At 51.2% G+C, this 15,000-nt stretch overlaps 1 protein-coding gene across 1 annotated transcript in view; it reads right to left on the bottom strand.

Annotated features, from left to right (window-relative positions):
* The window catches only part of LOC311315713 (myomegalin-like), a gene marked incomplete at both ends in the record, with an annotated part of 43,318 nt that overhangs the window by 4,101 nt on the left and 24,217 nt on the right, over nucleotides 1–15,000 (bottom strand). The window contains 3 exons of the mRNA XM_084446418.1: nucleotides 6,220–6,328; nucleotides 6,601–6,761; nucleotides 6,845–6,968. Coding sequence (XP_084302544.1) covers nucleotides 6,220–6,328; nucleotides 6,601–6,761; nucleotides 6,845–6,968 — 394 coding nt within the window. The remainder of the gene's footprint in view (nucleotides 1–6,219; nucleotides 6,329–6,600; nucleotides 6,762–6,844; nucleotides 6,969–15,000) is intronic.

Raw genomic sequence — 15,000 nt, forward strand, 5'->3', positions numbered from 1 at the left:
GAGAACTGAGGAGAGAGAGAACATGGGAGAACTGAGGAGAGAGAGAACACAGGAGAACTGAGGAGAGAGAGAACATGGGAGAACTGAGGAGAGAGAGAACATGGGAGAACTGAGGCGAGAACACGGGAGAACTGAGGAGAGAGAGAACATGGGTAGAACTAAGGAGAGAGAGAGAGAACATGGGTAGAACTGAAGAGAGAGAGAGAACACGGGTAGAACTGAGGAGAGAGAGAACACAGGTAGAACTGAGGAGAGAGAGAGAACCTGGGTAGAACTGAGTGGAGAGAGAGAGAACCTGGGTAGAACTGAGTGGAGAGAGAGAGAACCTGGGTAGAACTGAGGAGAGAGAGAGAACACGGGTAGAACTGAGGAGAGAGAGAGAGAACATGGGTAGAATTGAGGAGAGAGAGAGAGAACACGGGTAGAACTGAAGAGAGAGAGAGAACACGGGTAGAACTGAGGAGAGAGAGAGAGAACATGGGTAGAATTGAGGAGAGAGAGAGAGAACACGGGTAGAACTGAAGAGAGAGAGAGAACACGGGTAGCATTGACACGGTTTATAACTGCATATTAGACATAAACTCCTGGATGGCCGACAACTTCCTCCAACTTAATCAGGACAAAACTGAGGTACTTGTCATTGGAGTAGAGGCAGAGAGAGAGAAACTGACCACTAAACTGAAGTCACTGGCACTCAGCCCTAAGCACCAAGCTAAGAACCTGGGTGTAATTTTAGACTCTAATTTATGCTTTGATGCCCACATCCGCAATGTGACCAAATGTGTTATGGTTCGGGCCTGGTCAGCCCCGGCTCACCCCCTGCTCCCTGTCTGGACCCCCGTTTCTGCCCCGGACCCCCGATTCGCCCCGGACCCCCGATTCGCCCCGGACCCCTGGTTCGCCCCGGACCCCTGGTCCACTCTGCTTGCTCCTGCCCCGGACCCCCGATTCGCCCCGGACCCCCGATTCGCCCCGGACCCCTGGTTCGCCCCGGACCCCTGGTCCACTCTGCTTGCTCCTGGTCCAGACCCTCGCCCCTGCCCCGGACCCCTGGTTCGCCCTGCTCACCCCCTGATCCTGGCCTGGATTCCTGACCCTGAGCTCCTGTGCCCCATGGACCTTCCTGGACCCTGAGCACCTCTCCCAGTGACTGCCCCTGCACTACCCCCAGAGACTATTGTACACTTTGTCACTTGGTTTTGTTCTACCTCAGTGTGTTTGGTCTTGTGTTCGTTGTCTTGTCTTCCATGTTGGTTGTGTCCTCCCAGCCCCAGCTCTAGACACCTGTCCCCTCACTAGTCTCACGTCACTCAAGTCCCTCCTCTCCTGGCCCTTTAGTTCCCCCCTCTGCTTCTGCCCGGTCCCTTTCCCTGTCCCAGCCTCGTTCCCCGTTCCCTTCCATTGTGTCCTTGTTCCTGTGTCCTTGTGTTGGTGTCTTGTTGGAATCCCTCCATGTCCTTGTCTGGGTGATTGTCTGCACCTGTGTCTCGTTATGTCTTGTTGCACACCTGTACATTGTTCCTTGATTGTTCTCCCTGAGTATATATGCCCTCCTGTTTCCTTTGTTCTCTGTCGGTTCATTGTCAATGTTAGTGCGTGTTTCCCCTGCGTTTCCTCCCGGTATTATTTGGAAATTAAAACCCATATTTTGAACCTGAGCTGCTTGCCTGCCGTCTGCTTTTGGGTCCTGCCTCAAACCCTAACAAAATGGGCCTTTTCTCATCTTAAGAACATTACCAGAGTGCGTCCCTTCCTCTCCCTGGTAATACAGAGAGACTGGTACATGCTTTTATCACCAGCAGACTGGACTACTGTAATGCTCTCCTTTCTGGTCTGCCAAACAAATCCTTAAACCAATTACAACTGGTACAAAATTCAGCAGCTCGTGTGCTGAGCAGGACCAGAAGGAGAGCACACATTACACCGGTTTTAAAATCACTGCACTGGTTACCTGTTAGTTTTAGAATTGATTTTAAGATTCTTTTATTGATTTACAAAACACTGAATGGTCATGCCCCCGAATATATGTCTGATATGGTTTTAAATGATGCGCCGTGAGATCCCTCAGGTCCTCTGACAGCCGTCTTGGTTGTTCCTAAGGTGCGGTCTCAGACCCATGGCGAGGCCTTTAGCCACTATGGGCCGCGCCTATGGACCGGCCTGCTAGAGGACCTGAGGGGGCAGAGAGTGTAGATACTTTTAAAAGGAAACTTTAAACACACTTTTTTACCCTGGCTTTTACCTAGTGTGTTCTCTCGACCTGCACTTGTAGTCTCTTGGTGTAGGCCTACTGCCTTTTTCTTTTATTTATTTATATATATTATTATTATTTGTTTTGTATTGAGTCTGTTTTGTTTTCCTGCATTTTTATGTTCAGCACTTGGAGTTGCACTTTGTGTATGACTTGTGCTATATAAATAAAGATTGATGGATTGATTGATTCAGAACTGAGGAGAGAGAGAGGACACGGGAGAACTGAGGAGAGAGAGGGAGAACACGGGAGAACTGAGGAGAGAGAGGGAGAACACGGGAGAACTGAGGAGAGAGAGAACAAGGGTAGAACTGAGGAGAGAGAACACGGGAGAACTGATGAGAGAGAAAGAGAACACAGGAGAACTGAGGAGAGAGAGAGAGAACACGGGTAGAACTGAGGAGAGAGAGAGAGAACATGGGTAGAACTGAGGAGAGAGAGAGAGAACACGGGTAGAACTGAGGAGAGAGAGAGAACACGGGTAGAACTGAGGAGAGAGAGAGAACACGGGTAGAACTGAGGAGAGAGAGAGAACACGGGTAGAACTGAGGAGAGAGAGAGAGAACACGGGTAGAACTGAGGAGAGAGAGAGAACACGGGTAGAACTGAGGAGAGAGAGAGAGAACATGGGAGAACTGAGGAGAGAGAGAGGACACGGGAGAACTGAGGAGAGAGAGGGAGAACACGGGAGAACTGAGGAGAGAGAGAACAAGGGTAGAACTGAGGAGAGAGAACACGGGAGAACTGATGAGAGAGAAAGAGAACACAGGAGAACTGAGGAGAGAGAGAGAGAACACGGGTAGAACTGAGGAGAGAGAGAGAGAACATGGGTAGAACTGAGGAGAGAGAGAGAGAACATGGGTAGAACTGAGGAGAGAGAGAGAGAACACGGGTAGAACTGAGGAGAGAGAGAGAGAACACGGGTAGAACTGAGGAGAGAGAGAGAGAACACGGGTAGAACTGAGGAGAGAGAGAGAACACGGGTAGAACTGAGGAGAGAGAGAGAACACGGGTAGAACTGAGGAGAGAGAGAGAGAACACGGGTAGAACTGAGGAGAGAGAGAGAACACGGGTAGAACTGAGGAGAGAGAGAGAGAACACGGGTAGAACTGAGGAGAGAGAGAGAGAACATGGGAGAACTGAGGAGAGAGAGAGAACACGGGTAGAACTGAGGAGAGAGAGAGAACAAGGGTAGAACTGAGGAGAGAGAGAGAACACTGGTAGAACTGAGGAGAGAGAGAACATGGTAGAACTGAGGAGAGAGAGAGAGAACACGGGTTGAAGAAGAGAGAGGTGGAGAGAAGACGGGAGGCCCCAATTATCTTGGTCAGTTTCCTTATGAACTCACTGAAATGACTATACCCACTGCGGGCTTAAACAGAAACAAACAGGTGTGTGTGTGTGTGTGTGTGTGTTTGTGTGTGTGTTCAGGTATGTTTGTGTGGGTCTACATTTGTAAACAGTCCTAGTGACATAACTAGTTCTGAAAATAACACTGAGGAATTTGAGTGTGTGTGTGTGGGGGGGGGTGGGGGGGTATATAGGGGGGCAGAAGGCTAGAAGGGGCCTGAGGTAGAGGGTTAGAGGCAGTGGCGTGCACAGACATTTTGGGGGGCAGGTGCACAGTGGAAAATGAGGGCACCTTGCATGGGGGGGGGGGTTGACAGATAATTTGTATTTTGATTGTCGCACGAGTTGTTGACGAAGGGGGTGCTGACAGAGATTTTTGATAGTCGTGCGAGTAGTTGACCGGGGGTGGGCAACTGGCAATTGAGGCTTAGGGGGCAAACAATATACTCGTTTCATTTATGTGTTACCTTGCTGGTTAACTGTCATCACTCGGGCACTCTGGATGGGGAAAGGGCAGGGGAGGAGATGTGTGTGCTGTGTGCAGTGCTGCTGCAGCACGCCTCTGTTTGTGTCCGCTTTTCACGTTTACCGTTGACAAAGGAAGAGAGGGAGGGGAGGGGCACGGGTGTGCCGTATTTTGGGGCATTATTATTACACACTTTTAATCGAGAATTGATCGATGTCACCATGAAGGGGCCTGAGGTAGAGGGTTAGAAGGGCCTGAGGTAGAGGGATAGAGGGGCCTGAGGTAGAGGGTTAGAGGGGCCTGATGTAGAGGGATAGAAGGGCCTGGGGTAGAGGGTTAGAAGGGCCTGAAGTAGAGGGTTAGAAGGGCCTGAGGTATAGGGATAGAAGGGCCTGAGGTAGAGGGTTAGAGGAGCCTGAGGTAGAGGGATAGAAGGGGCCTGAGGTAGAGGGTTAGAAGGGCCTGAGGTAGAGGGATAGAAGGGGCCTGAGGTAGAGGGTTAGAAGGGGCCTGGGGTAGAGGGTTAGAAGGGCCTGAGGTAGAGGGTTAGAAGGGGCCGGAGGTAGAGGGTTAGAAGGGCCTGAGGTAGAGGATTAGAAGGGCCTGAGGTAGAGGGTTAGAAGGGCCTGAGGTAGAGGGTTAGAACGGCCCGAGGTAGAGGGATAGAAGGGCCTGAGGTAGAGGTTTAGAGGGGCCTGAGGTAGAGGGATAGAAGGGGCCTGAGGTAGAGGTTTAGAGGGGCCTGAGGTAGAGGGATAGAAGGGGCCTGAGGTAGAGGGTTAGAAGGGCCTGAGGTAGAGGGTTAGAAGGGCCTGAGGTAGAGATATAGAAGGGGCCTGAGGTAGAGGGTTAGAAGGGCATGAGGTAGAGGGTTAGAAGGGCCTGAGGTAGAGGGTTAGAAGGGCCTGAGGTAGAGGGTTAGAAGGGGCCTGGGGTAGAGGGTTAGAAGGGCCTGAGGTAGAGGGTTAGAAGGGCCTGAGGTAGAGGGTTAGAGGGGCCTGAGGTAGAGGGTTAGAGGGACCTGAGGTAGAGGAATAGAAGGGGCCTGAGGTAGAGGGATAGAGGGGCCTGAGGTAGCGGGATAGAGGGGCCTGAGGTAGAGGGTTAGAAGGGCCTGAGGTAGAGGGTTAGAAGGGGCCTGAGGTAGAGGGTTAGAAGGGGCCTGAGGTAGAGGGATAGAAGGGGCCTGAGGTAGAGGGATAGAGGGGCCTGAGGTAGCGGGATAGAGGGGCCTGAGGTAGAGGGTTAGAAGGGCCTGAGGTAGAGGGTTAGAAGGGGCCTGAGGTAGAGGGTTAGAAGGGGCCTGAGGTAGAGGGATAGAAGGGCCTGAGGTAGAGGGATAGAGGGGGCCTGAGGTAGAGGGATAGAAGGGCCTGAGGTAGAGGGATAGAGGGGCCTGAGGTAGAGGGATAGAAGGGGCCTGAGGTCTGTTATGTAAAGGAGAGGTATCGATGAGCAGGGGAGGGGAGGGTCGTGCATAGACGACACACGTGATCCACTATAATACTGGACTATTTCTGGTACCAGCTGGAGCACAATGGACAGCAACTAAACACTGGACTTCTGCGATCACTCCAGCTTAGCCCATCCAATCAACTTATGTAATAGTTCTGATACCAGTTGGAGCGATCAGTAATTGGCCATTTAGTCCATTATATGCCCGTCTCCCCCAGAAAATAGCGGACATGTTGTGTTTGGCAGGTCCTGTCTGAATGATAGCGTGGTTTGGCTCTTGTTTGCAAGATAACTACTACTGCTGGGTTGAGTGTTTGTATCAGGGCAGCAGCTGAGCAGGCTGGGTAATTCTAGAGTAGCAACTGGAACGCTGGGGGCGGGGTTCTATTCGGAGCAGTATTTCTATTGGCTGGTTATTATGTTAAAATTAGCCTAAATGTAAATTTAAAATCCGTCCCTGTCACGGTCTGTCCGGGACTCCTGAGGAGACCCACGCCAAATATAAACGCTGTCGGCCGACGGGGTCCGAGGAACGTCTGGACAGAGGGACAGAGGGACAGACCGGCCCACATCAGCTCATTCATGTGTTGGGTATAACGGGAAGGCTGGTGGTTCAGTAGTGTGCGGTGGCGCCCCCTGCAGGCCTCACCTCTGCATCCCTCTCTTTCTGCACCAAAGAGGAGGAGAGCTCGTCCACCTCCCCCTCCAGCTGGACCACCCTCTGGGAGAGCGCCTCCTTCTCCCCTCCCAGCTCCGAGATCAGCGCCTCCTTACGACACAACGCGCTGGTCAGGTCCTCGATCAGCCTGCACACACACACACACGCACAAGCACACGCACACACACACACGCACACACACACGCACGCGCACACGCACACACACACACACACACACACACACACACACGCAGGGAGAGTGGAGGGAGATGGGAGAAAGAAGAGAAGACAGATCATCAAACAAAGCATGTTCCCTGTGTGTATCAACCATCAATGTGCTCTGTCCCTGTAAAACTACCACACAAGCAAGTAAGGTAGGTCCCCTTCCGAGGCTCGTCCCTCATGTCTGGTGCTCTGTACCTGTCCTTGTTAGTGCGTGCGCAGGGGGACAGCAGGGTGTGGGTCCTGTCCTCCACAGGACTGTCCTCCATGGAGACCTCCAGAGAGAGGAGGGAGGTCTGGGACGGAGAGCCCGCCTGGGAGGCCCTCCTTTCAGCCTCGCTCCTCGCTAGCTGGGCCTCCTGCAGGAACGCAGACAGACACTCTAGTTATACTTGTGTGTGTGTGTGTGTGTGTGTGTGTGTGTGTGTGTGTGTGTGTGTACCTCCTGCAGGAGCTGTATCTTGGTCTGGAGGAGCTCCTGCATGTGGTCGACCTCCTGCTGTCTCTCCTCGCACCGGCGCTGCAGCTCTGCCTCATTGTGATTGGTCAAGCTCTCGGCTGTCGTCCTATCAGAGGAGGAGCACAGAGACAGATCTTAGAAGAGGTGTGGTCAGCCATGACAATGTCACACACATCTTTCTCTCTCTCTCTCTCTCTGCTTATCTCTCTCTCCCACACACACACACGTGTGTAATTGTATTACTGTATGTGCCGAGCCAACCGGTGACGTCAGTCTGGGGTCAGCAGTGGAGGCGCGTTCAGGGCATGACTAAAGACAGGATATGATGTCTGATGTCATAACTCTCTCTGCGTCCTGCTAGAGCTCATGGGATACCAGACACCTCCCAGTAATAGAAATATTACTATTAGACACAGACCACACCCCTGGGGTAATAAACGTTGACTGAGTCCAGTAATACGATGTTCAGATTGCTACTTGAACACCACAGTGACACTGCTAGCTACTGTAGGTGGGCTTCTGTCCTAGTTGGTTCTCCTGAGTGTTTGTAGACAGGTTGGATAGTTGAGGACATCGACTATTTTATGGAACATGTTGTTGAACATGCACAGGGTGCAGGGGAAGAATAGTCTGTAGACTGAGACTGTTTTTTTGTCAAGAAAATTGAGATATTTCATTATTCAGTTTAAAGGATATCTCCTCCGGTTTTTTTTTAGGACATATTTTCGAATCTCCAAATGGTTTAAACAACGCCCCCTCCCCAATCAGGAATGTCTCCAAAGCCACGCCCCCAAAACACATGAACGCATCGGCTAACTAGCGATGCGAATTCATTCACCTGAGGAAGAGCTGACTGAGTGAGCTGAGCCCACTGAGCCTGATTAGCTGGACCGAATGGCCGACACATGTACGAGAAAACTAACTTTATTATAATGAACAACAAACATAGATAGCTGTCAAACTAGCATGTTATTGGAAATTTTTGGTGAAAACTTTTTAGAGCGCACTATTGCTGGAGTTAAGAGCTGGCTAGGCTACCAATGTTTTACACCTGCGCTAGCAACCAGCGCCGTGTTTTTGCAGACTGCAGATTAACTAAGTTACGTTACAATATAACGTTACGTTACAATATACAATAAGTTACAATACAATACTACAATACAATATCTAGCTAATGTTAGGTAGTGCTAACATTCGCTGTCTCTGCAGTTTTGCCACAAACCAACAGTCCTTGTAGTCAGAACAGCCTTTTACAGCCTGCGCTCTAGCCCAAAAAGTGAGTGCGAGTGCGATGACACGAATTCCAGTGCACCTATGCGAATCAATTTTATTCGAATGGGCCTGCGCAGGTGTCGTCTCCGGATAGATCAAGTCCACATCGTGAATTTCTTTCTTGCGTCTTGCATCGATTGCATCTCGCATCTTCTTTTGACGTTTCTGTTGGTGTGATAGGTGATTACATTAACCCTGCCATTAGGCCTACATTATGTAAATAAGTAGGCTATTAGCTTTAGCAGCCTTTTTGGACTGCAAATTGATTTAGTTATCTATTTTTCATTTTGAGATTACAAAGCTATTAGGCTATTAGGGCAGTGGCTAGTTCCAGTGCGAACTAGAATGGAGAAGTAAGACGCCTCCTTCCCTCCACTAGTCTGGGGGTCCACCTTGGGCAAGTGGTAGCACCCCCTAGCCCCCCTACCTGGGGTTACAGGTATAAACCCTGATGGACAAAGACCTAAGAGGAAGAGAGACCCGGCCTGGAGGAAGCCCGGGGCCCTCGTCTGGAGCCAGGCCCAGACGGAGGGCCCGCCTGCGAGCGCCTGGTGGCCGGGCTGAGCCCGAAAGAGCTATGTGGAAACACCATCTCCTCCGTCCCGTGGACCCACCACCCGCGGGAGGAACTGTCGGGGTCGGGTGTGCTGCCAACTAGGTGGCAGTGAAAGCGGTGGGCACCGACGGACCGGACCCGAGCGGCAGAGGCTGGCTCTGGGGACATAGAACGTGACCTCACTGGGGGGGAAGGAGCCGGAGCTTGTGAGGGAGGTGGAGCGATACTAATTACACCTGGTGAGGCTAACCTCCACGCACAGCACCGGCACCAGAACCAAACTCCTGGATAGGGGTTGGACCCTGTTCTTCTCTGGAGTTGCTCACGGTATGAGGCGTAAGGCAGGTGTGGCTATACTAGCTAGCCCCCAGCTGAGCACCTCTGTGCTGGAGTTCACCCCGGTGGACGAGAGGGTTGCCTCCCTGCGCCTTAGGACTGTGGGGGGGGGGGGACTCTGACTGTGGTTTGTGCTTATGCACCGAACAGCAGTTCAGAGTACTCAGCCTTCCTGCGGACCCTGAGTGGAGTCCTATTTGGGGCTCCTGCAGGGGACTCCACTGTCCTATTGGGGGACTTCAATGCACACGTGGGCAATGATGGAGAAACTTGAAGGGGCATGATTGGGAGGCATGGCCACCACAATCTGAACCCGAGTGGTGTTTTGTTGTTGGACTTCTGTGCTAGTCACAGTTTGTCCATAACAAACACCATGTTCGAACACAAGGATGCCCACAAGTACACCTGGCATCAGAACACCTTAGGCCGAAGATCGATGATAGATTTTGTTATCGTATCAGCCGATCTGAGGCCATGTGTTTTGGACACTCGGGTAAAGAGATGGGCCGAGCTGTCCACTGATCACCATCTGGTGGTGAGCTGGTTTCGATGGCGGGGGAAACCTCTGAACAGACCTGTAAAACCCAAGCGTGTAGTGAGGGTGAACCTGGAACGTCTGGAGGAAGAGCCTGTCCGGAGAGATTTCAATTGCCACCTCCGGCGGAGCTTCTCTGGAATCCCTGTGGAGGTTGGGGACATCAAGCATGAGTGGTCGGTGTTCAAAGCATCCATTGCTGAAGCTGCGGCTGGGAGCTGCGGCCTGAGGGCCATAGGTACCCTAGAACACCGTGGTGGACAGCGGTGGTCAGGGAAGCCGTCCAACTGAAGAAGGAGGCCTTCCGGGATATGTTAGCCCGGGGGACTCCAGAAGCAGTTGCAGGGTATCGGCTGCGGCTTCGGCCGTGACCAAGGCAAAGCAGCGGGTGTGGGAGGAGTTCGGAGAAACCATGGAGAAGGACTTTCGGTCGGCACCAAAGTGTTTCTAGAAGACCATCAGACACCTCAGGAAGGGAAAGCGGGGAACCATCCAAGCTGTATACAGCCAGGAAGGGACACTGCTAACCTCAACTGAGGAGGTTGTTGAGCGTTGGAAGGAGCATTTTGAGGAACTCCTGAACCCAACTAATCCACCCTCTACGATCGAGGCAGAGCCGGAAGATGATGGGGGGTCATCGTCAATTTCCCTGGAGGAGGTCACTGAGGTAGTCAAACAACTCCACAGTGGCAAAGCCCCAGGGACTGATGAGATCCGTCCAGAAATGCTGAAGGCGCTGGGTGTTGAGGGGCTGTCTTGGGTGACACACCTCTTTAACATTGCGTGGAAGTCCGGGTCAGATCGAAGAGGAACAATGCGGATTTCGTCCTGGTCGTGGAACCACCGACCAGCTCTTCACTCTCGCAAGGATCTTGGAGGTGGCTTGGGAGTTTGCCCAACCTGTCTACATGTGTTTTGTGGACTTGGAGAAGGCTTACGACCGGGTCCCTCGAGAGGCCTTGTGGAGGGTTATACGGGAGTATGGGGTGAGGGGATCCCTACTTAGGGCCATCCAATCCCTGTACACCCAGAGCGAGAGCTGTGTCCATGTCCTCGGCAGTAAGTCGTCTTCCTTTCCGGTGGGGGTTGGCCTCCGTCAGGGCTGCGCTTTGTCACCAATCCTGTTTGTGATTTTCATGGACAGGATATCGAGGCGTAGCCGTGCGGAGGTGGGGTTGCAGTTCGGTGAGCTGGGGATCACGTCACTGCTATTTGCAGATGATGTGGTCCTGATGGCATCATCTGCCTGTGACCTCCAGCACTCTCTGGATAGGTTCGCAACTGAGTGTGAAGCGGCTGGGATGAGAATCAGCACTTCTAAGTCTGAGGCCATGGTTCTCAGCAGGAAACCAGTGGTCTGTCCGCTCCGAGTAGGAAATGAGTCCTTACCCCAAGTGAAGGAGTTCAAGTATCTGGGAGTCTTGTTCACGAGTGAGGGAACCATGGAGAGGGAGCTTGGCCGGAGAATTGGAGCAGCTGGTTCTGCAGTCGCTTTACCGCACTGTTGTGACGAAAAGAGAGCTGAGCCAAAAGGCAAAGCTCTCGATCTACCGGTCTATCTTCGTCCCCACCCTCACCTATGGTCATGAAGGATGGGTCATGACCGAAAGAACGAGATCACGGATACAAGCGGCCGAAATGAGTTTTCTCCGGAGGGTGGCTGGGGTCTCCCTGAGAGATCGGGTGAGAAGTTCAGTCATCCGGGAGAGACTCGGAGTAGAGCCGCTGCTCCTTTGCGTCGAAAGGAGCCAGTTGAGGTGGTTCGGGCATCTAGTGAGGATGCCTCCTGGGCGCCTCCCTAGGGAGGTGTTCCAGGCGTGTCCAGCTGGGAGGAGGCCGCGGGGTAGACCCAGGACTAGGTGGCGGGATTACATCTCCCCACTGGCCTGGGAGCGGCTAAAGATTCCCCAGGCAGAGCTGGTTGATGCTGCCAGGGAAAAGGATGTCTGGGGCCCCCTGCTGGAACTGCTGCCTCCGTGACCCGACCCCGGATAAGCGGATGAAGATGGATGGATGGATGGATGGAAAGCTATTAGCATGGTAGGCGGCGCGCTTAAAAACAAACAAACATCAACATGGGTTCCGGTTCCGCTCTAGACCGGGGAAACAACTGCGATGGAACAGGCCCCAGCCTGCTGAGAGATCAGATCAGTCAACCAATCAGTTCACTTCCAGGCTCCTGACAGATCAGATCAGTCATCAATCATTTCACTTGGTCAGAAACTTTGATTGGATGTTCTTTTTTTCACCTCTGCACCTTCCACAGATAACACATGTTGTTCATTCATGTGTCAAATCTCTTATTTCATTGATTACGCTTCATTACTGTGGGGATATACTGAGAACGAGAATAATACCGAAAATTAACCGGAGGAGATTGTACCTTTAATATTTTGTTTTCCTCAATTTCTCCTCTTCTTTTTTGTATTTTATGTTCAAATGTAAAATTGACTCTAATTCACTCCTTTCCTGAGTGGTGTGTGATGTTCCTTCCTATATCTCTTTCTTCTATCTGGCGTAAGGTATTTCTCTCTCTCTCTCTCCCCCTGTCTCTCTCCCCTTCTCTCTCTCTCTCTCTCTCTCTCTCTCCCTCCCTCTCTCTCCCTCCCTCTCTCTCTCTCTCTCTCTCATGACTCCCCAGTTTTAGCATCTGTTCACTGACTCCATCATCCATGCAATCCCAGAATTCCTGCAGCACCTCCCAGAACGGCACGCGCCAGCCTGTCTCCTCACGGTCTGCTCTGCCCCTCCCCTCCTCTCCTCCCTCGTACTCGTTCAGAACTCCCTCCATCGCAGACCGAGTCGGATAACTGGGCCTATTTTCAACCAGACGGAGTAATGCTACTGACGTGCGCAACACAGTTGAATTTTTTTAACTTTAGGTTAAACTCACTCCTCAGTATAAGTACTGCCCACCCTAGCTGGTTAAAGCAGTGTTTATGTGAGTTGGTCACATGTGTTTGTGAATCAGACGACCAGAGATCGAACCCAGAGAGACATGGGGGTAGAAACAATACTGACGAGTGATATAGTGACATCTGTAAGACTTGTCTGTCTCTCTCTCTCCATCTGTCTGCCTGTCTATCTGTCTAATACTGTCACCTTACTCAGCTACGCGCCCGTTCCTTCCCGTTTCAGGTGAGGGGGACCCCTAGTGGTGAAAGGCGGCCTGACAGACAGATGGGATGGTGAGGCTGCAGCCTCGGGAGAGAAGAGAGGGATAGAATAGAGGGATGGAAGAGAGGGAGAGAAGAGAGGGATAGAAGAGAGGCAGAGAAGAGAGGGAAAGAAGAGAGGGAGAGAAGAGAGGGATAGAAGAGAGGGAGAGAAGAGAGGGATGGAAGAGAGGGAGAGAAGAGAGAGATAGAAGAGAGGGATAGAAAAGAGGGAGAGAAGAGAGGGATAGAAGAGAGGGAGAGAAGAGAGGGAGAGAAGAGAGGGAGAGAAGAGAGGGATGGAAGAGAGGGAGAGAAGAGAGAGATAGAAGAGAGGGAGAGAAGAGAGGGAGAGAAGAGAGCGGTAGAAGAGATGGAGAGAGTGAAGGACAGAACAGAACAATAGAAGAGTGATAGAGCAGAGTGACAAGAGGAGGAGGGCACTAGAGAGCTCACACAACCTGGCACCACAACATGGCCTGGCCAGCCTTCTGGAAGTGAGTGTGTGTGTGTGTGTGTGTGTGTGTGTGTGTGTGTGTGTGTGTGTGTGTGTGTGAGCTTGGCTGTGTGGGTGGTGTGATATGATGATCTTATGATCTACTATCGTGTGCCAGGGAACACAGAGGGAACAGAATGTCCCATCACACACACACACACACATTCACCTACCGTGCACACATGTAGATGAGTGTACACACACACACACTCACACACACACACACACACACACACACACACACACACACACACACACACTCTCTCTCTCTCTCTCTCTCATACACACACACACACACACATACACACAAACACTCTCTCTCTCTCTCTCTCTCTCTCTCTCTCACACACACACACACACGCACACACACACACACACACACACCGCTTATCAATCACCGCTTATCAATCACTAAATAGAGGATCGCAAAGATGGAGGATGAAAAGGGAGTGCCCCTCATGCAGGGAACAGACTGGACCAATGAAACACATCCGATCTGTTCTGCTGTCATCCACTGATCTACAACCTCACCTTCAGCCAGAGGGTTTCACTGCAGAGAAAACTGCACCTGCAAATGACCACTGCTATTGACTTTTTGTCTTCTCATTAGGGCCCGAGCACTGGCGGTGCGATGCCCTATTGAAATTCGAAGGATTATTATTATTCTCCTACCTTCTTCTTCTTGCCCCCAAACAAATGCCTTTTTGGCGGCCTAAACATTGATGAAAATGGATGAAACTTTGCAGATACGTCAGTCCCGATGAAAAATTTGATAATTCATGGGTGACGGAAATGGGCGTGGCAAAACGGCTCAAGAGCGCCCCCTGGAAAATTTTAAATGGCGAACCCCACCTTTCAGTTTGATGTAGGCGAACGAAATTCGGTGGGCATATGTAGTTCATCGAGACACACTAAAATGTCTCTTGGACCTATACCCAACATCCAACAGGAAGTCAGACATTTTGCTTTTAATGTGCCATTTTGTCCTTGTTATTACCATTTCCATGCCTCGTACTTCAACGAACTCCTCCTACAGATTTCATCCGATCCACTTCATATTCGGTCAGCTTCATCTTAAGACCTTTGTGATCAAAGGTTATCAAAAAATTGAGTTTTCACCAAACACCCTTGCCGTGGCGCCCCGCCAAAGTTTGACATTTCGCCATAAAACATGAAGTCCTCATAACTCCTCCATACATTATCCGAATTGTCCGATATATCTCACGCTTCATGACGGTTCTGTCCTGAACACATCTATGTGTCAGTATTGCGTCATACTTATAGCGCCACCTATTGGTGAAACAGGAAGTCCTCATAACTCCTACATACATTATCCGATTTGCACCAAATTGCTGTTGATTCATGAAGGTCGCATCTTGAACACATCTGTAAGTCAGTATTGCGTCATACCTACAGCGCCACCTACTGGTGAAAGAGGAAGTACTCATAACTCCTACATATGTTATCCGAATTACTCCAAATTGCTCATGCTTGATGAAGGTCGCATCCTGAACACATCTGTGCGTCAGCATTGAGTCATACTTATAGCGCCACCTACTGCTTACAGGAAGTCCTCATAACTCCTACATACTTTGTCCGATTTACACAACATTTCTCACGCTTCATCAATGTACCGTCCTGTACACATCTATGCATCGTATTGAGTCACGCTTAGAGCGCCACCTACTGGTGAAACAGGAAGTTTCTCTCAGTACTGGACACCAAAATAGCACAGCCTTTAACGGCGCCGCACCCCGACGTGCGTAGGGTGCGAGGGCCCGCTCAATG

The sequence above is a fragment of the Borostomias antarcticus genome (assembly GCF_949987555.1).
Source record: "Borostomias antarcticus genome assembly, chromosome: 12".
NCBI lineage: Eukaryota > Metazoa > Chordata > Actinopteri > Stomiiformes > Stomiidae > Borostomias > Borostomias antarcticus.